Here is a 24,907-nt window from a genome sequence, read left to right as displayed (position 1 = left end):
CACACAAAACTGTTGCTCAACAAAGACCGGGAAATATAATCAAATTGTATTTTTAAACCAGTATGAACATTACTTGTTTGGCTTCAGGTAATGTATCAAAAATATTATAAGCCAACAACCCAGTTTTATACACCCCAAGAACCAATATACAAATAAAGAACTGCTTGGCAACCAGACTAGGCATCTAAATGAGACAGGTGTTTATTTGTCAAAATGTGTAGCCACAGTGGACTAGTAAAAAGGGACGATGTGTTTAACTGGGACTGGGCTTTAGATTGAATTTTTATGGTACATCTTCCGTTTGATTTCCGGTGGACTGGATGCCTTGTGGCACATTCCTGTCTCTTACAAGTCGAGTGTATAAGATTAAATAAAACTTTGTTTACTCCTTAACTTGTTGCCAAATTGGTGACTTTCACGCTAGATTTAGCAACGTTATTTCCATCTCTCCTTTTGCACAGCAGCATGGTGCAGGCACCAGCTGGGCCAGGAGCAGGCGTAGGACGAGCTTTAGGGAGGATGTCACTGGGCGTCCTTGTGATTGCCCCGTCATTGAGAATTGTGTGTTTTCAATCTTAAGCCTCCACTTTGGACAGGCAGACAAGAGAAGCAGCATGGTTAAGTCGGTACCTAAAGTCACACAATAACTCGAACTAACTAACTGATCGAGGGGCAGCGGTAGACCAAAGACTCACTGTGTGTCGTGGAGTAAAATGACTGTTTCTGCCAATATAGTCTGTTGGCTTTGAGGAGAGCATAACATAACACCATCAGTTTCCCACTGTAAATGGGTGCCTGACAGCAAGGTGAAGCAGTGAAAATATTCTAAATACAGCATATGCTTAAATTGGTGTCACATTTTTATGCGGCCCCCATTCCACAGTAGCCACACTCCCTTTGCAGAAACACAAATTTTACCTCATAGTTTACATGACATACAAATGTTTTGTTGAGGATTTTTTTGTTGAATTTGATTCACTAAATGTTTAAAATGCCTCCATTTCTTTCAGATTATAATTATTTCTCCCCACCACCATTCCCTCCATCCTGTTAGCATCCACATACCCCTGGATGTGGAGCTGTGGACTTTTGCCTGCCTTTTTTGACAATATCGTAGGGCGGGACTTGGCAAAAAAAAGTAGTGCGATCTATCATACGGCGCAAATTCTTCAAATTCAGTGGTCCATGTTGCTTTTTTCCAAGCTACTGTATCATTAGTCATGAGACTGTACTAAATCCCAACATCCATCCACCGTACTCCTGCCTATGAGACTACTTAGCCAGGAGTAAAGCAGAGAGCGGCTTTGGAGACAGACCATCAGGTGCCGGCCGCTCTCTTCACAGCAAAAGTAGTCCCATAGTCCGGGAGTTTGGCGGAAAAGAACCGCGGCGTAGCAGCTATGCACACTGCAGACTGTTAAACATCGATTTCCCATTAGGAATAGATAAAGTTTTATTTTATTGTATTATCCCAAGCTGTGAGAGACAGCAATGTGCTGCAAAGCATCCAGACCACCAGAAATCAAACAGAAGAAGTACGTACGTTTGTCGCAGACTGACAGATAGAACATCCAGTAAGCGACAAGGAATCATTGTCCAGTAGTACCTACCTTTTCTAGTTTGAGTCTCACCAAATGTTGTATTAATTTCTGAAATCTTACTATATGATGATGAAAACTCTGTCTGTGGGTGTGTCTGTGTCTCTGTTCCACATTTTTCTCCTGACTGACATGGTCAATCCATGTGAAATTTGGCACAGTGGTAGAGGGTCATGGGAGGATGCGAATGAGGCGATATTACATCAGTTGGCCAAAGGGGGGCACTATAGCAACCGATTGAAATTGCAAACTTTTAATGGGCATATCTCATGCCATGTATGTCATAGAGACATGAAACTTTGCACAGAGATGCCTCTCCTCATGAGGAACAAATTTTCCTCAAGAACCCATAACTTCCAGTTGTATAGATTTTCCGCCATTTTGAATTTTTTGAAAAACACTTAAAATCAATCTCTTCCTAGGAAGTTTGACCGAGCTAAATGAAACTCGGTGAACATAATCTAGGGACCAATATCTAAAGTTCCCTCTTGGCAAAAGTTGGAAAGCTTACTAAAACTGAGCTTCTATAAGGCAATGAATATTGCGGAGGGCGTGGCTCATCACATAAAGGTGTATAACATCTCAAGGGTTTCACCGATCACCACGCAACTTTGTAGACATATGACCACACATAATCTGAGGGGACCCCTCCTTTATTGACCCCATCAAACAAAATGGGGGCGCTAGAGAGCTAATTTTTTATCTAGGCCTAACTGCCATATTGATTTTTACTGAACTTGGTAGATATGTAGAACAGGACGCCTCAAGGTGACTGGAGGAATGCAACTCTAATTGGCAACTGGGTGGCGCTATAACAAAAGAAAAATGCTTAAAAATGACTAAAATGCGACCGATCGCTGTGGCTCCCCCTGTGGACAAATGTTGTTTTTTTTCTAATTTTTGTCATGACTAAGTCATGGTATGGTATGCTGTACATAATCACGGAAACTGTCAGTGTGTCATTCTGTCAGTCAGTCATTCTGCCTGTCCCACGTTTTTCTTCTCACTGACATGGTCAGTCTATGTGAAATTGCACATAGGCATTGAGGATTGGCATAGGTAGAAGGTGACAAAGCTACCAATGGGTATGGACTAGTGTTGTAGTATTTTGTGAAATGTTGTGTTTTGACCCTCAGGGCCACTGTAATGTATGTATGTTCAGAGGTATATTCTTTGGTCAAACTTTGGAGTATAGGGGACATTATTTTAGTGATGTGTTTAATTATAAAAGGAAAGTTAGTATTTTTTAAACTGGAACCTATTTTCCCATGTTTTTCTGATTAAGTGACTCATGGAGACAACAATTTAGCAAATTTTGCACAATCAATTTCCATCCACTAAAAGTGCTTGTTTTTGCCACTGGCAGGTTCAGATTGTTATTTTAAGTATCTGGTCTTTTGTTAACGCTGTCAGACACTTCTAATAACAATCTGAGCCTGTCACTGGCAAAAACAAGCTCCTTAAATGGATGTGAGTCAACAGTGTACACTAACAAACACACTAACATTGCAACCTGTTCTGCGGTTTCAGTGATCTCTCTTAGTACTGGGACAGTTTCAAAAATTGTTCTCTCCATTTGACACTTAGACACAGATACATGGGTTTCAGGCTAAAAAAACATAACGGTTTAGAAATAAAGTTTCCCTTTAATCAGTGGTAATCTTGAGTACATTTCACATTGAACTATTGCAGTGTATATCATTTCCATGGACTGAGTCTCCTGCTAATAGGACACCTTGCTGCATTGCCTTAAGCATTTACACAAGTTACACAAAGGATCTTTATCTCACAATTTTCATTGTTTTTTCAAAGGTGTCACTCAAGATGGATGTCAAGAAAAAGACCTTCTTGGAAAATTTGCGTCTGAAAACTAAGTTGGGCAACCTGAAGAAGCCAAATAAGAAGGCCCTTGCCAAACAAGGAAGAAACCTGGCCCACCGGCGCAGTATTTCTGTACCAGACCTAAGCTTTGTGCCAGGTGGAGCATTCTCTACAGACAACGCCTTGGTGTACACTCCCAATGATGCCATCTTCTTTGGCCATTCCCCTGGTCAGAGTGATACTGATTCTATTGCAAGTGGCTCGATCGGTGATGGACCCTACTTCACAGACAGACTGAACGATTCAGTCCCAGAAATTAGACTCCACGGTCCCACAGATCGCACAACTGCTGCTTTGAAGAGAGTAAGTGCCCCAGCGGGGACACCTGGCCTTTATGAGGAAATTGATGATATGATGAATTTAGCCTCACAGAACAAGGTGAACATGACTTCAGAAGGCTTGTATGCTCAACCTGATAAAAGGGCCAAAGGGAATGCAACTAAATTTCCTTTTGAACCTATTCCTGCACCAAGATCGGTTTTTACCAATGCACTTTCCCCAAGACCAGACCACGTAGAGAGAGCCAGTGTCTCTAGTGAAGATATCCCAGCTGACAGAGTGCTTTCAGGGAATGTTTCTGCAGTTCTGGCCAGAGCAAGCTCGCTGGGAGAACAAATGTACCCTTCCACAGAAAAGAGGACCACATTATTTGAGTATGGACAGCCATCATCTGAAAAAGGAACTCCGCCAGTAACCAGAGCAAATGCTCCTGCAGATAGAAAACCATCATCTGAAAAAGGAACTCCGCCAGTAACCAGAGCAAATGCTCCTGCAGATAGAAAACCATCGTCTGAAAAAGGAACTCCACCAGTAACCAGAGCAAATGCTCCTACAGATATGTCTCTCACATTAGATAATCTGGGTATTCCATTAGAGAATGCAGATGGTACCTCTCTGGACTCTGCCTGTGGCAGTCCCTTCGAGGAGCAAGTCTTCATGTCCTGGGTGACAGAGCAGGAGGAACTGGACCGAGAACCCTACTCTCCTTTTTTGATGAGAGACTACTCCATGGAAGAAGCTCTGCTAGAAGAAACCCAGGCTGAGGAGGCCCTGGAAGATATCGCAGAGGTCAGTTTTATTACAAGCGTATTTAATTACATGTATAGTCAAACAATCCTAGACTTATTTCAGGTCTACATGTAATGAAGACTATGTTATTTGAAATTTGTATTCAGATTTCAAATTAGTCATTTCCTTTTATGGTGATAAATCAAACAGATGGAAATCCAAACAAATTAAATCCTGTGCATATACATTAACTTTTAGAGCCCCTTCTGTTGTAGAAACTTAGATGAAAGAGTTTATCTCATAGGAATTAGATAAAAGTATGCAAGCTCTAGTGCTCTAGTCAATAACGTAATATATTCTCACATCGGTCATATTTGCATGCTTTCATTTGACTTTCAAATAGTGTGGTTTGGTTTTTCACACACTTCAGCTGTTATGCTCAGAGTTTTCCTCGGCCTGTAAAACGGTGAATGGCATGAAATCGACATTCCTTTTCTAAGCCCGAGCTTAGGCTTGTGGTTTTATTACACTTCATCCCTGTGGCACTGACATACAGTTAAGACAGTGTGTGTATTCTATATATACCCATTGTGACAGTAACCATTCAGCCTACAGGTGCTACATATCAAAAGCATCCTCTGATGGTTGGTGTTAAATGTAAAGCGACCACATGGGATTTGGCTTTTTACAGCCCGTGGGTAACGCTGAAACCGAGACTATTATGTACTCTTTTGTCTAGATGCCTCTGAGATACCAGTTAAAAACCTGCGTTACTAGTTGGAGACACAATGTACCGTGGAGAGCTGTACAAAAAATACACAAAGAAACTGATGATATCTCACTTTGCCTTTCACTTTTTCCTGCTGTGGGCATTATTTACATACTGTAGTCCATTGGTGGGGTCCCTAAAGGACATTATCTCAAGTCATGACAAATACTTTTCTGTCGCTTGAAATGGATAAACACAATTTTTTTAATTGAAAGCAACCCAGTCTCACTCCCAACTTGTCAGATACCAATGCTTGGTCACTGACCCTTGGCGTTAGACACTGATGCAACAAGGCACCCTTAAGCAGTGGCATTTTTTGACACTCTGTAGTATAAACAGGGAAATAGTCCACATAGGGCAGGTGGGAGTGGAGGTGGTTGGGTCAGACAAACTCCATACTTTCACCTGGCAGCAATAGCAATGTAGCATGCTAGTTTGTGTAGCACACTATGCTAGTGACGATTGTGATCTAATCTTGCCTACACCTAAGGAGCTAAACCTAAAGGCAATTTTGTTTTTTGTTACCAGTGTTCAAGGTTAATTTTGAGAAGAGACTCTGTGCATTTAACAAGCAGAAATTGTACGTCCTATGAGTTAATTTTTGAAAAGACACATTGCACATAACAAATGTTAATTGACATGCTGTCACTGAACGTTCTGAACACTGAAGGAGTACCTAGCACATTGTATTTTGACGTGTAGTGCCACTGACTAAGCATCTGTACTTGACGAGTTGGGAGTGAGAATGTGTGACATGAATCGACAAATACCATGTGGACCCAGAAACTGTACATACACTTAGACATCTCAGCTTGACTGTATTATATAAAGTGTTTGCATTGTGGTGGTTCATAAAATATACAACTTTTTTCAACGTAGATGTCCAGTGAACCATCTGAGTTTTTCGATGAAATGATGCAAGATCCTCTGGAAAGCACTGTGAGTACTCACTGGACTGCCCTGCCCATTGAAATAAGCCAAGCATCTGGTATGAGAAAGCATATAAATGTAAATGTTCCCACAGCAGGTTGTGACGACAGGGCCTGATGTCCAAGTACCTACCCAGTGCCAGCGATACCTCCTGAACATCAACCTAAAGCAGGGAAAGAACCTGGTCATCCGAGACAAACGCTCCGGTAGGTCAACATCCTGCTGGTGATCCATAAGACTTTTCACAACCTGTAAGACTAAGTCACTGTCTCACTTAGATCTTGAGAGGATAATAACTAACATCAAACTGTTCTTTTTAATGTGGGATTTTTTTTAAACACTTGGGTGGATCAGCACAGATCAAAAGATGCCCAATCAGATTTCTTGTACATCTTAAAAGAATGCAGGTCTTTGTGTTTTGGCTTGTGGGTACAGCTAAAGGGTGAGCTCTCTATAAAATACTGCACACACATACCATGCGCATGCATCTCGTTTATCTATCTGTATTTATGAGCCAATGACAATGTGGAAAGCTGTAAATGAGAAATCTGTTTTTGTGTATAAAGGCATGATGGGCTGTGTTCAGTTAATGCATGTGTTTACTTGTACGGATGACGCGGCTTGTCGAGTGGTGCATGTGCAAAGGGAAAAAAAACACACCGGAGAAGTATGCAGTCAGACCAGTATGACAAAAGATAGACTGGGATAAAGTACTGAGTAATTAAAGAGAACACACGATGTGGACATGAGAGCACAGAACTTATTTAAACAGTTGATTTTAAATGGTATTGGATTCTTTGCGAAATTTATTTGACAATCAAATGTTCAGAGCTCTTCTTCACAGTTGATTGGCTTTGTTGAAACAAAGCCTGTAGCTCATAGCTTTTAAAGAGGAAGAGTTGTTTAAAAGCTATGAGCTACAGGCTCATAGCTTTTAAAGAGGAAGAGTTGTTTTTACTTACCCCACAAATTGTAATTGTTTTTAGAAATTACATTTTTCTGGCAAAATATTTTGTTGATGTTTGATGTAGTGTTAAAGCTATATTATTTGTAAAACATTTTTTATTAATATAATTTACCTAATGCAGTGCTTTTGGATCTGTAATTTGCTTGTCATATCTAGGTATAAAATCAAGCATAAACTTAGATCGTTTAGATTTATCACATTTGAATGACTTTGTTTTCATAAGTGGATGATCTTTTAAGATCTGATTATCCATTGATAATGATATTGATCTGTGAGAGAGGGAAAGACAGAAGATGTGTGTAATACAGATTTCCACACATCTTGTTCTCTCCTTGAGGCCCAGACTCAGTAGAGTTTGCTTTGGGAAAGCAGTGACACCCGGTGGCCAGAGATGGAACTACAACACGAGAAAAATGCATGTGTGGTCTCAATAAGTGTGGCTATTTACTGACAGTATTTGTATGGCAATTTTATGGACTTAAATGATTAATTTTATTCATAGTAAAAATAATAGTTGAAATTGGCAATTTTAAATTAATAGATACATTTTAAAGTAGAAAATGGTGACATATCTATCCATATATACATTTATCAAAACTACATAAATCTTATGGATTTGAAAATTTATACCTTAGGTGATTCTGTACTTTTAACCAATATGATTTGTTGCTGTAGCTCCTGTAGCTTTGGGAAATTACCTCACATTGAAACGGCGCAAGGACTTCCTTCTTGGAATGATGCTTAGCTGTTTTTTTTTTTCTTGCTTGGTGCCAGAAGACCCTCCGAGCCCAGTGCCCTACTCCCTGCTAGTTGAGACCTTACTTTCCCTGACAAGATGGCACCATGATGATGCAATCCCCACACGCCCCCTGTCTCTCCACTGTTTGCCCAACAATCAACACCGTGCCAAAGGCTCACCAATGGCATACATTGTCATTACATATTCTGAAAGGACCCACACCACCAGCCCCCACTCCTTGGTTTTTGTTCTCCCCTTTTTTCCCATTAATTTCCATCGTCACCGTTCTCAGTCATGCCAGAGCTTTTCTCCTTGCTAGCTGCCACATTCTCCTCCTGTCAAGTTGCCTGGAGGTTTCCCTGTCACAGGCTGGCAGGGTGGAGCTGCTGTGGGTCCTGCCTGCCTTTGCGAGATGTTCATTTGGAGTGGGGAGCTGACAGGCCTGACAGCCCATCCCCACAGGGCCTTTGTCATGTGATTCAAGCCTCCCTGCAGGCTCTCTCAAGCACCCCTTTATTCCCCTATACAAATGAAGGCATGGGACTGGCTTTCATTTTTTGGCCAATCTGCATGCAATTGCAGAAACAAAGAAGTCCCATACCCCCACCCCACTCGCAGACAGACTTTCTTAACAGGCTTGGGAGATTAACACTGGTTGCTTCTAGATTTTGGTTTCTGGTTGCCTCATGCTGGCGAGTGTTTCTACTCTTTCACAATTAAACAGCTACATCCCTCTGTTTTTGCCATGTGTGGGGTGCACCTCCTCCTCACATATTTCAGTCTCTCACACGACCAGCATGGGGGAAGGGTGTGTATGTAATATGTGTGTGGTCATGTGTGTGTTTTAATACACAGTGTACATCTTTAAAGTGACAGTATGTTCCACCAAAACTGAACATAGTTTTAATTTGATAGTTACAGTTTAATAGATTAAATAACTAATTTTCAAGACGAACTGCCATGTAAATCATCAATGTCTATACAGTGTGGTTGTGTGGTAACTTCATACTTACAGTACTTAACCTCATGTGTCACGCAAAATAATTTTGCTGAATTGCTCTTTTTTTCTATTTAATTTTAGGGACCAGTGATCCTTACGTGAAGTTCAAACTTGAAGGAAAACAGTTCTATAAAAGCAAAGTGGTTTATAAAAGCCTGAATCCACGGTGGAATGAGTCCTTCTCCCATCCTCTTCGAGACAGACAGCATGACGTGGAAGTTCGGGTAGGCATTGCTTGTTTGAACATAAGTGCATTTTCTTATGATACAAGAAAAGCTTTGTGCCAAAACACACAATTTCTGTTCATAATCTTGATGATGTTTGTGATGTTGCAGGTCTACGATAAAAATCGGACTGCTGATGAGTTCATGGGTTCCGGCATGATTTCTCTTAAAAATCTTGATTTGTACAGGTGAGTAATATATTTTAATTCTATACTTAAGTGAATGCATTATCACAGGGATATCCAGTAGTGATCATCAGTTTCAATCTTAATGTCCTTTCTTCACAGAACCTATGAAATGGAGGTGCGTCTTGATGATCCAAAAAGTAAAGAAGATGACATGGGATTTATTGTTGTTGAAGTCTGCTTGATGTTTAGAGATGCCACCGTCAAAAGGCCCCCGGTAAGCGTATTTCTGATATGAGAAGTATTTAATACTCTGTTCCTGTTCTTCCCTGAATTGTATGTACTGACTAATGTATTTTTTCCACAGAGATGGCCACAAAGAAAGAAACAGGTATGGATTTTTACATCATTACATTTACTTTTTAATCTGATTTCCAAATTGTATCCAGAATGCCATACATATTCCTGAGTTCAACTTTATCTTTTGCATGGCAGTACTCACGGTTACCCTGATCTGAAGCACTAGGGGGCAGTAGCTCACTGTACTATGGTGCAACAAAGCATGAGGTGTACGCTCAGGACTCAGGCTTTTGTGTGTAACCTTGGTTTCAGCACAGCCTATTTCTTTTGTGGTTTCATAGTGAACCTTTTTTGCAATGCATATTATTTTCAGTGGTATCATTTGCTGTGGAAAAAAAAGTACGGTACAATATTGCATTCTGATCAAAACCAAAATAATAATATTGACTGAATACGTTGTCATGAAAGAGCCCTTAGATGAATATTATAGAGCAGTATTTGGTTTTGTAGTAAACAAAGTTCCATCTTCTCTCAAGTGGTTTTCAATATATTGCAGCTGTAATTAGATTCAGAGTGAAATAGGAGGGTTGCTGTTTGGGACTCACACTGCAGCGAGTGGGTTTATATTCACACCTATGTACTCACTACATCTGCCACTGTTCAGTCTCTTGATGGTCCAGTAGACAATCTCAATTTGAAATTAGATGACAAAGGAATGAAGCCATTTTCATACACATTGTAGGTTATCCACTACAGATGGTTAAAGATACTCAAAGGGAGACAGAAATGTGTGATGGGACTCTTCACAATGTTCTGCTGCCTAAATCACAGTGCTAATTTAACAATGTAACAATGCCATTTTTTTCCCATTTCATTTTTGACAAACGTACAATATCTTATTGCATTTAACACCTATCCTGGAAGTGCTGAATACCCAGCTCTTGCAGCTCCACTCCCCCTCTTTCAGAACATCGTTTTCTCCCTCTGTGTTACCACCACAGAGACAGGGAATGGCAAGTGCCTGAGTAAAACTCTGCTGTGTGATAGTGTTTCAAACAGGAGGGGGGCGTATGGGAGAAGCGGGAGGGGGGCTCTGCTGTTCGAGGCATGTTGCCAGTGTGGGATGCCTAAGATCGGCAATGCTGATAATTCCCAGGCATAGCGGGCAATAACCCAGATGTTAGGATGTAATATCACAGCTGTGGATGGACAGTGCTGAGGTACCAGCCAAATGGACCTGGGTCTGAGCTCATCGTGCTTGTCCCCATGCTGTCCCACCATATGGAAGCAATCGCACAGCCCTTTTAGGACCAGGAATAGATTCTCTTTAGGGGCCACTTACAGTTAAGTGGAATTGTTTTATTGGCCGCTGAGATAGAAATGTGTCCAAGATAAACACTTGGGATGACTTGGCTGAGGCCTGTTTTATATCGCTCCTCCACTCCCTCTGTTCCTCTTCTTTTGAAGGGGCTGATATTTATAGGGCTGTGCCTGTGGTATTCCATGTTAATTCAGGTCCCTGAGATGTGCTTTGATCCCCTCCGGATTGGGTGGCAATGTGGGTTGTGACCCCGTAGTGAAGAGGAGGGGCCGGAGTGGCAGGGGAGTTGTAGTGGGGCTGTTTGAAGCAGCGTCGCCGGGGCAGTCGAAGGAGCTGGGCAATCAAAGAGGCTAGAGCAGATTACGGTCCTGCTCTTTAATTACAGTCAGCCCTACACAACCTCTCTGCTGTTGTTTTTACAGCCCTGGCCTATCACCGCATGGCCTCACGGGAACTCTAACATGGAAACATATCAAGGCCTCTCTCTCTCACTCCCTCTGTGACACACGGCAGGAGAAGTGGATTATTTGCCGGGCTTGTCCTTGATTTCCAAAGAGTCCTCGAACGCACAACATCCATGTTAGATTCAGTTTGGTGGAAACAATTTGTTATTTCGCTGGTTAAATAAATATTGGATGAATTTACCAACATGCAGCAAACTCTGATGCTGGCCATACATGCTGCATGTATGCATAATTTGCTGATGAGAGAGCTGTGCGGTTTGCATCATTACTCACTGCTGCCTGCTGTCTCTTGTGCAGTATGCCAAGTGTCCTGCCTCCCCACACTCAGTCTGGGAGCCAGTGATGAGTGGGACTGTCACAGCCAGGGACATCTGGCTGCTCGCTGACGTCCCTCTCTTCCTCGCTCTCCAGGAGCCTCCATGGTGTGGCTTACCTGTCAGTAGAGATGTGCTAATGTGCTCCAACAGAGATGTGCTGTATAGTGTGGACCTTTGTCCTACTTTCATGCACTCTGTGAACATGATGAGGTGCCAGGCTGAGGCAGGAGCAGGTAAACAGAGGGGAGAACTCAGAGCTTCAACACACATGGAGCTTAAATCGTAACTGTCTGTGTGTATCTTTGCCCTGCAGCAGAACCAGGCCACGCCATCCCCGCGGTCAGCTGAGACGCAGAAGAATCATCTGAAGAACCAGATGTGGACTGGGGTGCTTGGTATCACCTTGGTGCAGGGACAGGACCTGCCACAGCATGGCCATGGGGACGTATACGTCCGCTTTCGCCTTGGTGATCAGAAGTACAGGAGCAAGGTTGGACTTGTTTTTCAAAAGTCTTTCTCTTTTCCCACTTCCCTTACACTCCCTTTTCTCATGCTCCTCTGTCTTTTTAATGTCTGCTCTTTATACTTTAAGTCTTTATTCCCAGCCCCTATCTCTTACTTCCCCGCTTCTCTCTCTCAGCAGGTGCCTGTCAGTGACTCACCTCCACCTTGGCTCACTGGGCCATGGCAGAGGCAGCTCATTAGACTGGGCAAGCCTGCCACTCACTTCTCCCTGTGCTTCTGGTGCTGGGCTTCATTGCCTTCATTTGCATACCCAGCATGCCCTGTTCATCTACCTGTACTTGTTGGCCTCCCCCCTGATGATTCTACGGTGCACTTGTCTTGTGTTGTCGTGTCATTTCTTTGTAAACCTCTCTGCTTTCCTCTCTGCTTGTTTGTTTGTTGGACAAAGCTGATTCTAATTGGAAGCTGTCAGTGTTTACAATCCCAGAGTGGCTGCTGAGGTGTACACATACAAGCGCACACAAATAGAGACACACACACACACTCAACACACCTCTCTTTCTCCTCTCCTGCCTTGTTCTGGTTGGACTGAATGAAGACTTAATCCACCTGTCATGCAGGAGCTGCTCAGTCTGATAATGCATAAAACTTGACATTGCTTCAAAGTGTGTGTGTTTCCACTTTACTGTATGAGCTGAATCTGTGTCTTGACTGCCCTCAGAACCTTTGCATTCAGGCCAATCCCCAGTGGAGAGAGCAGTTTGACTTCAATCAGTTTGAAGATAACCAGGAACCTCTGCAGGTGGAGGTGTTCTCAAAGAGAGGGAGGAAGGGTGAGGAATCATGGGGGATGTGAGTATTTCCTGGTGGGTAGTGTTAATTTTGCTCACATCGGCTCCTTCACAGAACTAGTTGGCCTTATGTGTTTCATTGGACCTATTTTCTTTTTGTGTCTCAGGTTTGAGATTGACCTATCGCGACTTCCACTTAATGAGAGGCAGCTCTACACTCATGTGCTGGACCCCGGAAAGGGCAGTCTGGTGTTTCTGGTCACCCCGAGACCCTGCTGGGGAGTTTCCATCTCTGACATGGAAACAGCTACCCTGGAAAAGCCTGAAGAGAGAGACACAATAGTGGATAAATTTGTATGTCAAAAGAGAATATTGGTGTAACGTCCCGCTGCCATTTAGTAATGTCAGCTGATTCAGTGAGAAATACAAATATGTCATGGATTTTATGAAATGCTGGTGGGCACATTTTCAATAATACAATTCTGTTACACGCCAGGTGTTAAGATTGCAATTTTACGTGGCACATTTATTAACCATGCTCGTGAAAAGGTGTTTTGAATACCATGTTTTGAATAATTTTATTGTTATTCCCCAGAGCTTAAAGAACTCGCACAAGTGTGTGGGGGAGGTTGGTTTCCTTCAGGTCAAAATTGTAAAGGCAAATGATCTTCCCGCCACAGACCTCAACGGTAATCCGTGACAACAATTCACTTCTCTGTTTTCTATCCTTGTGGTCGCGGCTTTGTCTTTACATTAAATATTAACACATCTTTGTCATTTGCAGGAAAAAGCAACCCTTTATGTGTTGTTGAACTCGGTAACAGCAAACTTCAAACTCACACAATCTACAAGAACCTCAATCCGGAGTGGAACAAAGCCCTTACATTGTAAGTAAGACATCTGGAAAAATAAAAAAAACATCTGTCTTATTCTGTGTTGTATATTTTAGTGTGAATAAATGTTTCTGAACTCTTGTGTTTACAGCCCAATTAAAGACATTCATGATGTGATAGAGTTGACTGTCCTGGATGAAAATGGAGACAAAGCCCCAAACTTTATTGGGAAAGTGGCCATTCCATTACTGACGGTAAGTTCCTTTAAGATCAGCAGTTTTGTGGTACTACTGAACTCAAACTCAATCACGTTTTTACCTGGTCTTCTTGTCTTGGTCTTAAAAAAGGACTCTGGATTTCTTTCAAGAGTGCTCAAGACCGCAATTGCCTGTGTAAAAAAGGAGTGTTGAATAAAGATAGTTAAGTTGATCGAAATTCACCTCTGCAATGCCTTTTGATAATTCTATCAAGACATTTCTCATGGTACGCTTATCCATACACACTTATATGTAGAGTATGGCAATAAAAGAGGTGAATGAAGAGGAATGTTATCCTGCAATTTGGGACCCGCAGTGGTCTGATCTTGGTCTTGGTCTTGACTTAGTCTCAACCCGTGAAAGGTATGATACACTGGTCTTGGTCATGACTCGGTCTCGGTTAAGGTGGTCTTGGCTACAACATTGATGATCAGCGCCTACTCCTGTGACATGATTTAGTTTGTTAAGGTGTTACATAAAAAATTCTGGTATTTTTTTTTATTCTAAAGGTGCAAAATGGACAGGAGATATCTCTGTTCTTGAAGAAAGAAAACTTGGGAAGTACATCAAAAGGAACCATCACACTGGTGCTGGAGGTTATCTATAACAAAGTAAGGATCAAACTTAATATGGCCAAGCTTGTTAGAAAGGTGATAATGTTCCATATCCTGTGGCATGAAGTCAAAAAGTACTTAAACTGCAGTGCTTCCTTTGTTCTTTCTTTGTCCCAGGTCAGAGCTGGTATCAAAACCTTCCAGCCGAAGGAGGCAAAATTAATGGAGGAAAACCAGAAGTTCTCCAAAAAGGTTATCACCATTGATGTTTTTTTTAGCAGAATTTAGCAGATGGAAGAAAAAGGCTTGCAAGTATGCTCCCTTCACATCCCAATAATAAAGTGGCCACAACAAAGCTACACACGGTCGCAGTTTGGATCGGACATAGTCAACCTAATTTGTTTAATTGGCTTTAAAAGTCTAACTTCACTAGTGGCAAATAAGGCAAAGTGAAGCTGATTGAACCTCATTGCAAAGTCATAAACATTATGTCCGGTATCAAATGATACTAACCAGTGTTTTGTTCCAATTATTTCCCATTAGGTTCTTGCCCGGAATATATATCGGGTTCGAAAAATCAGCACAGCAGTTCTGTACACGTTACAGTACATTAAAAGCTGTTTTCAATGGGAGAGCACGCAACGGAGTCTAATAGCCTTTCTGGTAAGTCATTGCCTCACGTTAATGAACTCTCTTTAAGCCTTGGGGCGAACAAGTTTTGTCCCATTTCACTGCAGCCCAGTTTTAACTCTTTCATTTTATGTGAATTAGATGTTGGGGAGAATCTTTGGTTTAGTCGTTTTCTCTCTCGGCTAGTCTTTTTCCCATGAAAAACAATGGCTGCCTTCTGTTTTTATCCCATGCGTATGTGATGGATGTGCTTTATCCCTTAAATCAAACCCCACTTGGCTTTCCTTCAGTTCTGATGACATTAGAGTGTATTTGAAGGGGTGGGGTTTGGGCGTTTGTACATCTGACTTCTTAGCAAAGCCTCCTAGCCCCGGGGACGGTGTAAGGAGGATCACAGTCTCAGCTTCCTTGGGTGGAGGAGTGACAGTCTGCCTCCGAGATTTGAACCTTGTTTAAATGTCTCTGTTTAGCTGTTTTTAATGAGGGTATGTGATCTAAGGTCCTAAGCTTAAATAATCTTAAATCACCCTGTGAATCCCCCTCAGTACAGCACATGTAATGTCATGATTAAGAGTGTACACTTGCCATGAAAGCCCTGCCAGCACCGTGTCAGGGTGAGGAAGCGGTCACAGACAGGGTGTGTGAAGAACTCTCCTTTCACCGCCTTTCTTCTGTCTGCTCTGTCTCAGAATGACATGCAATTCATACCTGGTGTATTCTGTAAGCCCTTCTCACTGATCCTGAGGTGCAAATCCCCCCAGGCAATGGCCAGGCTCAATGTATCACAGCCTTTAGAACAGCAAGGCACACAGACAGGCAGGCGGACACACAGGCAGGAAGACAGAACAATGCGGGCGATTGTATAAGGATAGAGTGGGAGGCAGGCTACTATCTGGGAAAGAAAGTTGGAGCACAGAAAGAGGAAGACAGTTTGGTAAGAGTGCGGTCTTACGCAGGCAGATAGCGAGAGACTCGGAGGCAGGGATATGGGCAGGAGTGCAGGAGGATAGGCAGGCTGACAGGTGACAGGTCAGCGGGATGGGGCCATCTTCTTCCACCTATAATTAGATCCTCCGCAGGCGATGGGAGTGTGTGGTGGCACACTCTAATCTTTCATTTCCACTTCTACTCCACCTGCTGTTTAGGAGTGCAGCACACAAATAGAGATCTTAGAATGAAGGGGGGAAAAAAACTCACACACTCACTATTTTCATCAGGACCATCATTGTTACTGTAGTATAGTACTTCCCTGTCTTATTTTTGTCAGCTGTGTGTCATCTTGCTCCCTGTCAGCGAGGATGGTAATTTCTTGTCTCGCCTTGTCCTTTTATTTGAAACAATTGCTCTGTTTTCAGATACTAACACCGGCACACTGGTTGATATTTTTAAAAGCAGACCGCAACAGAGTAGTCAGAGTTCGCCTTTGTCTGCGATGAGGTGCGCTTCAAATAGTCTAAGTGTCGAAGGTGCGCGGCGAGAATTGCCCAAACAGAGTGAATCTGCCACTGTGTATTCATCACCCACTCATCAGCCGACTGAGAGTTCAGCGAGTGAAAAGTTCTTGTTTTCAATGGGTTATTACATTCTCAACAAGTAACGAGCGCAGTGAAACATGCAAATCACATGTAAATATTGCGTGTAATTGATAGTAACCGCAAAAACTCTGAACTTGAGTCAGCGAGGGCAACAACAGGGTCTTGACTGACTGTCATTACAAGCCTAGTGCCACGCCGCCATCCACACTAGTGCCCCTGCCCACTCCAAGGGTAGCCACTGTACAGCCACTCCTCCTCCTCCTCCAAGTCATCATTTGCAATTAAGTTAGTGTTTGGAGCTGTCTAAAGCAGCATGCCACCATGTGCCTTAATGAAAGCAGCTCCCACTCCTATCTTTATATCTTTAGGCAGTGGTAATAAGGTAACTGATTCAGACATTGACAGATGGCCTCTGCTTGCCTCTCAGATGTGCATAATTATACCACTAGTGTCTGCTCTTTTCCACAGTGGCAGGCAGCGCAGGGCTTCTCAGGGTATGCCGGTAGGAAACGCTGCAGTGGTGGGTCTAGCTTTAATATACATTACAATACATTATTTATCAAGCAGGCAGACCGGTCCTACCCTTTTACACCATATACATCCTGTAATGCATTACCGCTGCTGTGGTTTCTACTGGGACTGCGGGATGCTCGCGTAGTGCTTTACCAGGAATACTTAGCCATTATATCACTCAGTCCCACAGGCCAATTTTCTGACCTCCACACAGCATGCAGTCTACATTTGTATCCTGTTTATGTAGATTTGTGTATGCATTATGAAGTGGTTGTTGGTGTGTGGTGCGTAAGGTATTCAAATTTTGTATGAGGGATCGCTGCTCTGGTTCACGTTAACTATGTGAATGGGAGTGTGGAAAAAAAAGATTTTTTTTTTTTTTTGCAGAGAAGTCTTCTTTGTTCGTAACTTTTCTCTCATGAGTGGCAATCAGAAAGCTTCACACCCAGGAACATATACATTTAGCATTTACAGATTGATGGTTTACTTGGTCCTGCGCTGCAGCTGAGTGTTATTGTGTGAGGAATGGGAATACTTGCAGTATTGTCACTGTTTGCGAGTGCAGGAGGTTACTTGTTTTGATTGTGCAATCTCATCAGCAGAGTCCACACCGTTTGAAGTCGCCTTCGATTTTCCCACCAATGTGTAGCAGTTTTAAAATAGAATCTCTCTAATTAGGTAATGTAACACAAAAAAAATGCAAGAAAATGAAAAAAAAAAAAAATCTCCCTCACGCATTTAAACAAAGTTCTGGCAAATCCTCATAAACATTTTCATCAGTGAGCGGAAATACAAACAAGAAATTTTGATTTCTTTCCCCCCTCTTCTTGTTTATGCTACAGTAATGAGCCTAGGATCTGCGCTTTTCAAGAGTTTGACAACAGCATGTTCTTTTCTCTGAGAGAGAGGAAATGTGACAGCTAAAATCTTCATAAAATAACGGCCTTTAGATGTGCTTTTCACTAAGACTGAGCGAGATGAATGTGCTATACATCAGCAGTGACTGCAGAGGGGTCACCCAGAGTTCTTTGCTGCACGCAAGCATAGGACCTGTAGATGGAGCTACAGCACTGCACAAACGGAGGCGCTAAGGAGATCAGTTACTTTTCCCAACAGGAGCCATTCGTGGGAACAACTTGGAGTGAAATCCTCCATTCTGTGCATTACACCAAGAGACACAAGTTTCTTCCACACAAAAAAAGGAGAGGAAAAAAAAAAGCTAAATGAGTATGTATTAGCCCGCCAAATTAATCTGTTTCAGAAGTCTAAAGTTGAGAACAATTTTGATTTAGATGAAATGGATGAAAGTTAAAAAAAAAGAAAAAAGAAAAAGGATCATTTACACTTGAAAGCTGATTTTGAGCTTTGCTGTCATTAGACCGCTTTAAGTATTTAAGTAGAATTAATATTTTAACATATGAGGTACCTCATCTGTCAGGAGTTAGACTAGAAAGAAACCTGTATACCTTATGTGAGTATTTGAACCGTTTTCTTTTTGTCACTGCCAGGTAGCAACCACTTTAGACATCATTTGACAGCCTGTGAAATGCTGATTGCCTCACATCACACACTGTAAAGATGGCATTTGATGAATGTTTGATGCGATGCAGCTGTAAACACACTTGGCAGCTGCAACGGGCACTTTTTTGGGGGGCTGATAGAATCATCGTATCCCTAGATGAGGGCAGGGCAGGGTCAGATCTGGCTCCAGAGGTCCCGGGAGACCACCTGTGTAGAGCCGCGGCAGTCGGGGCCATTAACCAGAACACCAGCCCGCCTGAGATCAAAGCCATAATCAGAGTTGTCATAATTGTTCTTGTTAACACTGTCCCTGAAAATGAGATGCTTTGTGAGTCTTGAATCTGCCTATTTGTGGTTTACTGCATTGCAGTTGTGGCCGAGCTTTTGTGAGAACAGCGAGACGACTGTGCACGCCTGTGAATTGTCTCCTTGTTTCTGCTCTGCATCTGTTTTCTCTCTGTTTAAAAAAGTTGGAGGCCTAAGAGGAGTGGGTTTCTTCAGTCTCATGGGGGTTACACTCTCCATCTCCCTGGCTGTGGGAGTTCTCACAGACTGTGTAGTGGGAATGTATCTAGCAGGGGAAAAAATGATGACAGTGATGGTGATGTGTATATTCATGGTTTTGAGTCTGAGATCTATTAATTATTAAATGATAGGCTATGACTTCTTGCAAACTGCTCAGCAGTGCCTCCTGATTTAACACAGTATTATTATTATTATTATTATTATTATTATTATTATTATTATTTAGCTTCCCTGAATGGCTATGTGTCAGTTGACAGCTCTGGAGGTTGGCTGAATGCAGTGTGTAACCTTGAAACATGTCCCCCTATTAGTGGGATTAATAAGCTTTCTCTGCTAATATTCACTTCATTAGAGCTGTGAAATTGTTCCTATTGTTATATGTTTTAGGACACGAATTTCAGTTTTGAGAACACATTTGATTGAGTTTAAATTGGCCAAATTCCTTATTATCATTTAGCACTTTAAACTGCACGAAGCAGCTTTTAAGTACAAACAAGTCCTCAGATTTATAATAACTGACCACACTGAATAAGCGTGTGGAGGTTTTATCTGCGCATCTGTTGTCCTTAGTTGTTTTATGTTATGTTTTCATGCGTGCTTTGTGTTTAACCCCATTGTGTGTGCCATATCATAATGACTGCCTTTAACATACTTGCCACCTTCCTAGTCACAGAGGACACTTCTCCCCAGGCAGCTGAGGCGGCGACCTGTCCGCCCCTGTGTGTGGCTGTTCCGGGGCTGGTCTTGGCCCCGGCACGTTAACGTGCGTGTGAGCTGAGTTGACAGGGAGAGCGAGTCCATGCCACTCCCTCCCCACCTCCTCAGGGGAAAAGGCTCGCATGGCAGATCTGTCACCCAGGAGGTCGCTCAGTGTTAACGCTCCCGACACGGATTAAACACTAGTGGCCAGTGCCGGAGTGCAGGGTCAGTGTAGCCACCACTGACAGGCACCATGGGGCCCCCGCTGACTGCCCCGCTCCAGCCTTGCACTGACGCTACTCTGGCCCGGGCATGTGTCAGACAGGCGGGGAGACAACGGCCAGAGCTGGCCCTGTGAGCAAATGCTAATGCTTTGCCTCGCACGGCTGCTCTTCCTCAGTGCTTTGATAAAGAGCTGCTATCACTACTGCACTGTACTGTGCATGCATCTAAACGAGCTGTGGTATTTGTTTATCACTGGCTTACCTTTTGTTCACATATTTAAAAAAAATAGTGAACACCAATGGGACTTTGTAACATAGTTTTTATGATTTATTTTTAGTTTTGAATTTACCCAAATAATAGAATTGCTACTAAATGTGTCCTTTTGTTGCTTTCTTTTCATTCAGCCATCATTAGGCAAAATAACAGTACTAAATAATTAATTGTGAACAAAGTGGAAAACTAACCCCTTAACTTAAGTAAGTTAGATGCAGTAAATATAAATTTCACTATGTATCACACTGTATTTGATTTAAAATTGAACTGTGAATTGCATCACACCCCATAACTGTTAGAACAGATTTCATCCCGCTGAAGAGGGACATGAGATTCCCCATTTTATTGCTCTCACTCATATGTAGCCTCTCTCTTTCTCCCCCTCTTTCTCTGTCTCTCTCTCCCTCTCCCCAGTCGATAAGACTTGAGCTGAGCGTATGTGAAATATTTATTCAGCGTTAGCTCAGAGCACCATGGCTGCCCACACACTCTACCTGCCCCGAAGAGAAATCTTATCTGTGCTTCCTCTGCCTCCGACACCCCCTGAAAGCCTGTCCCCACACTGGCCCAAGCTCAACACAAATTACATGTCTCATTGCTCTGCGTTTACAGCTACTTTAAAGCCTGCCGTTGCTGTCCCCAACATAAGCCCTCAGCCAGACTCTGTTTCAGCCAGACTGGAAAAAAAAAAAGACCTGCGTGAGCTGAGCTGCTACTTGTGCCTTTGATTCATTATTAATCTCTTTTTTTGTGCGTGTATTTTAATTGAGGAAGTAAGGCAGATTAATTTTACTGCCCTTGATTTCACCCAGAAAAAGACCATCGCGATCTAAGTGAAATTGTGTCAAGGTTTTGAAGAGGCTCCTGTTTGTCTTTTTAAATAATAATCATTTAAATTTATTTTCTTGATTTTTCTATATCTCATATTTACACATAGTCAAGCGCACAGATTTTGGCCTTTTTCTGCTCGCTACACACTCAACAAACCACGCATACACACACTGAGACAACCATACGCGTATATACACAAACCCTGCAGCCTGTAGTCAGTCTTGTTAAACTCTTTCAGTATATGTTCACGTAATCTGGCATCCGTCCACAGCCCCCATGACTGACCCTCATAATGCTGGCTGGCGCTCTCCTCGCTTTGTTTAGCTTTCCAAGTGGAGTGCAACTGAAGAGAGTAGTGAAGATACAGCCAAGATTAAATCTTCCGTGGTTTTGGATGGTACATACTCTTAAAAATAAGGGTATTTTTGAAATGCAGCATGTTAAACAAATAGTTGTTTTTAGTTTGCTGTCTTTTTTTTCACAGCAACATTAGAGGTATGCCATGGTCCCATGTGCTGTGACATTACACTAATTCAGCTCATCAACAGTATTATGTGTGTTATACTGATGTGACGCCTATTATTTATAGCCCGTTATCTGCTGTAGTGTATAAGGAAAGCATTTGGCAGCCTTGCAGTCTGGTGGTATGGCTGCCAGTCAGTAGTTTGGGTTGTTAGACTGGGCAACCCCCTCCTCTGTTAATCAATTTACAGGATGGTAGAAACTCTTATAGAGGGTGTCTTTGTCCCTTTGTTCCTGCTACGATCCCTTCTCCCTCTCCTGGGAGAGTGTGGGTGGTGGGAGCTGCCATGCTTGCTCAGCTTTAAGTTATTTTATTCACACTTTTAATCGCTGAGTGCTTTATTATTAGGTACTGGATTCTGCTGGCCAGGGGATCTGCATGAGAAGGCGCAGAATGCATTTAGTGGAATCATATTAATGGCACTATAAAACAAATCTGTCAGGCTGTTCTTAACCCTGCTGGCAGAATTGCTCTGCCCAGGGTTGCCCCCTTCTCCAAGCGCTTACAGGTGGCTAAGGAGAGTGCATCTCCATCATCTACTCCACCGTGTGCTAATAGTTTTATTAATTCATTCTTTTTTTTTCCTCCCTAGGCACCCTGTGCATAATCATACAGACATTTTTCAGCTAAATGGTGTTTGTCAAGGGAGGTTTCCTACATTAGAGACACTCCTCCCAGACATACATACTAACACTTGTTCAATTACAAGTCGTTTGTTATCCAATTCTGCTGTGTGTAAACCTAAATGCTCAGGTATATCATTAATTGTTACCTCCCTTGCTTTTGTTTGCTGCTTTATGGCCTTTTTGGTGAAATAAATGACTGTTTTACTGCCCCATGCAACATATTAGCATTGTCGCGTGTAAAAAGTTCAAGGTTTTACTTGTCACGCGTAATTTGTTGACGGATGAAAAAATACGCAGCCAGGCCCTTAAGACTGAAACGGAGCCTCTTTGATGGCAATTAAAACGAGGATTATTTTTTATACAAATTTACACTCACGCCTGAAAGGTTGCACTTTGTCCAACATGTCCTTTAATCACTCAGCTGCTTGCTAATAAAACATAAACCACTTAGTGGGGAATTAGTTCTGTCTCCATTTCACAGAAACTCTGGAGAATATGGGGAGACAAGGGGAAGGTTTAGTCCTGCCTCTGCTCATTACTGCGGGATGTCTGACGGCGAAGAGTCAGTCTGTGCACCTGAGTGAAGGAATCTGAGAGGTTTTCCCAGATGTTTCTCTCCATCGTTTTTATTAGTGTTAAAAAAGCATGTAAATCCTGAACACATGGGCTGACATACCATGAGGGAGGAATTGAGAAGATATTTCTGACAGTTTTGGTTTATACCCTCATTTAAGCACTCAGTTTAGACACAAGGCATTGTATTTCTGTAGGCTTTTATCTTGTCCACTGAGCCAGAACGCGGTGAGCAGAAATTTGCATTAGTGGGCGATTATGAATACCTGTGACAGATTCTCTCTGCCGGCTCCCTGGGCAGAAATGAATTGGCTCCCTCTGTTGACTTGCACAGGAAGACAGAGACCAAGCAATTAGACTTTAGTGGTTAATGTAGCAGCTTTTGCAGGGAGGGCAAGGAGGTTCAACATTCCTGCTGGGCTCATGTCAGTTTCCAGGCACATTTCCCCCCCCTTTTCTTTTTCCTTTTTTATGAGAATACTGGGAATATGACAAGCTACCTGTCCACTAGCCAGCTGAATTCCTCTGGGGTGAGGGGAGCGTCGCTTTAGAATTGCCTCCCGGGAACTGAGGTGACAACACATGACGTAGGTTATTCATAACAGAGAGGAGATGTACTGCAGCTACCTCTCTGCACATCATGCATATTCATTGTTTACCTTTTTTTTTATTCCCCACCAGCTCTAGTTTGTTGCTGTATACGTAATTCAAATGAGCTCTTATAAAAAAATAAATAACTCTAACATATTGTTCATATTGTTCATTTCTTTATATCTTGGTCATCCCGCTGTGTTTCTGCATGACGCTTCAGCTCACCCACTATCTCCCAGGTTGTATCGAGGGATAATAAGTGGTACAGCGGTGAAGCCTAGGGCAGTTGGGCCACAGTGTTGTCTGCATTACTCATGGTTCACGTTTCCCTGGTGGCCATTTGAACCTAGGCCTGGTGTGGCAGTAGGTAGACTGGCCCCCAGAGCAACGTACACGGACTCTGTGTGGCTGCTATGACAGGAGCAGTCTGCTGTTTACAGGCCTGCTATCAAGGCCCGAAGGCCTCAGTGGTTCACATCCTGTCTCGGGCTTAACTCGAACATATTGTTCGTAGTCGACGCAGCCTCCAGCTCTTTGAGCCTAGACTGCACAGTGCTAGCAACGTGTGGGTTCAGCTTAGCAGTTGTGAATGTTTTGAAATAAACTTTCCAGAAAGAAAAAACTTGTTAAGAAAGTACAATAAATGTAACTGTTGGAAAAGATGCATTAATTATAGAAAACATATATAAAGAATGAGAAAAAAATTTCATTGTGAAAGACGTGTGTGGTAAATAAAGTGGACCATATGTTAGACGTATTGGCACATAATCACACTATAATAGATTTTAAGATTGTACTTGCTGTGGGGGACATTTTTTATTTCATTCCTGTCAACCGGCTGGTGTGATCCTCCTCACACATTCCTGATAATTTCAGTTGGAGACAGACTCATTAGGCTGTCACTAAATGGGTTTAAATGCAGCCGTCCAATTAGTGCTCTGCTGTGAAATGCAGTGGGTGTTGTGCAACGTGCTTAGCACCACTCCTTTACAGAATTATGAGGGATTACTCATTCAGTGTGATCCATCTTATTTCTACCAGGGGTCTTGGCTTTTCTCAGTATCATCGCCACGGAGGGGGTAAATGTTGCAAATGCTTCTCCAGTTGCCATATGCGCCTCGTCAGAGAGCCTCGCTGCCTCTGAATCTAAGAGGATTTGATGTGCTAGTTAAAAGACAGCATACCATGCCTATCCATGTCATACTTTCTGTTCTGCAGTAAGGCACTCTGCCAGTGCAGTGTTATTGGTGTATATAAATAGGATTTCAAGATATTAAAAGTTGTCCCTGAATGTCTGTT

At 42.5% G+C, this 24,907-nt stretch overlaps 1 protein-coding gene across 2 annotated transcripts in view; it reads left to right on the top strand.

Annotated features, from left to right (window-relative positions):
- mctp2a (multiple C2 domains, transmembrane 2a) overlaps positions 1–24,907 on the top strand; it is a 36,846-nt gene that overhangs the window by 823 nt on the left and 11,116 nt on the right. The window contains exons 2-17 of one of the 2 annotated variants that reach the window (XM_033633937.2): positions 3,411–4,547; positions 6,136–6,195; positions 6,284–6,392; positions 8,974–9,116; positions 9,228–9,304; positions 9,404–9,518; positions 9,609–9,632; positions 11,957–12,133; positions 12,830–12,960; positions 13,067–13,253; positions 13,495–13,588; positions 13,684–13,786; positions 13,884–13,986; positions 14,499–14,600; positions 14,721–14,795; positions 15,087–15,206. In XM_033633937.2, coding sequence (XP_033489828.1) covers positions 3,423–4,547; positions 6,136–6,195; positions 6,284–6,392; positions 8,974–9,116; positions 9,228–9,304; positions 9,404–9,518; positions 9,609–9,632; positions 11,957–12,133; positions 12,830–12,960; positions 13,067–13,253; positions 13,495–13,588; positions 13,684–13,786; positions 13,884–13,986; positions 14,499–14,600; positions 14,721–14,795; positions 15,087–15,206 — 2,745 coding nt within the window. In that variant the 5' untranslated portion in view covers positions 3,411–3,422. Of the gene's footprint in view, positions 1–3,410; positions 4,548–6,135; positions 6,196–6,280; positions 6,393–8,973; positions 9,117–9,227; positions 9,305–9,403; positions 9,519–9,608; positions 9,633–11,956; positions 12,134–12,829; positions 12,961–13,066; positions 13,254–13,494; positions 13,589–13,683; positions 13,787–13,883; positions 13,987–14,498; positions 14,601–14,720; positions 14,796–15,086; positions 15,207–24,907 lie in introns of both variants that reach the window. The other variant, XM_033633935.2, reaches the window with a different exon arrangement.

The sequence above is a fragment of the Epinephelus lanceolatus genome, chromosome 5 (genome assembly GCF_041903045.1).
Source record: "Epinephelus lanceolatus isolate andai-2023 chromosome 5, ASM4190304v1, whole genome shotgun sequence".
Taxonomy (NCBI): domain Eukaryota; kingdom Metazoa; phylum Chordata; class Actinopteri; order Perciformes; family Serranidae; genus Epinephelus; species Epinephelus lanceolatus.
Note: the sequence above shows the minus strand (reverse complement) of the source record. Positions and strands in the feature narration are given on the sequence as shown.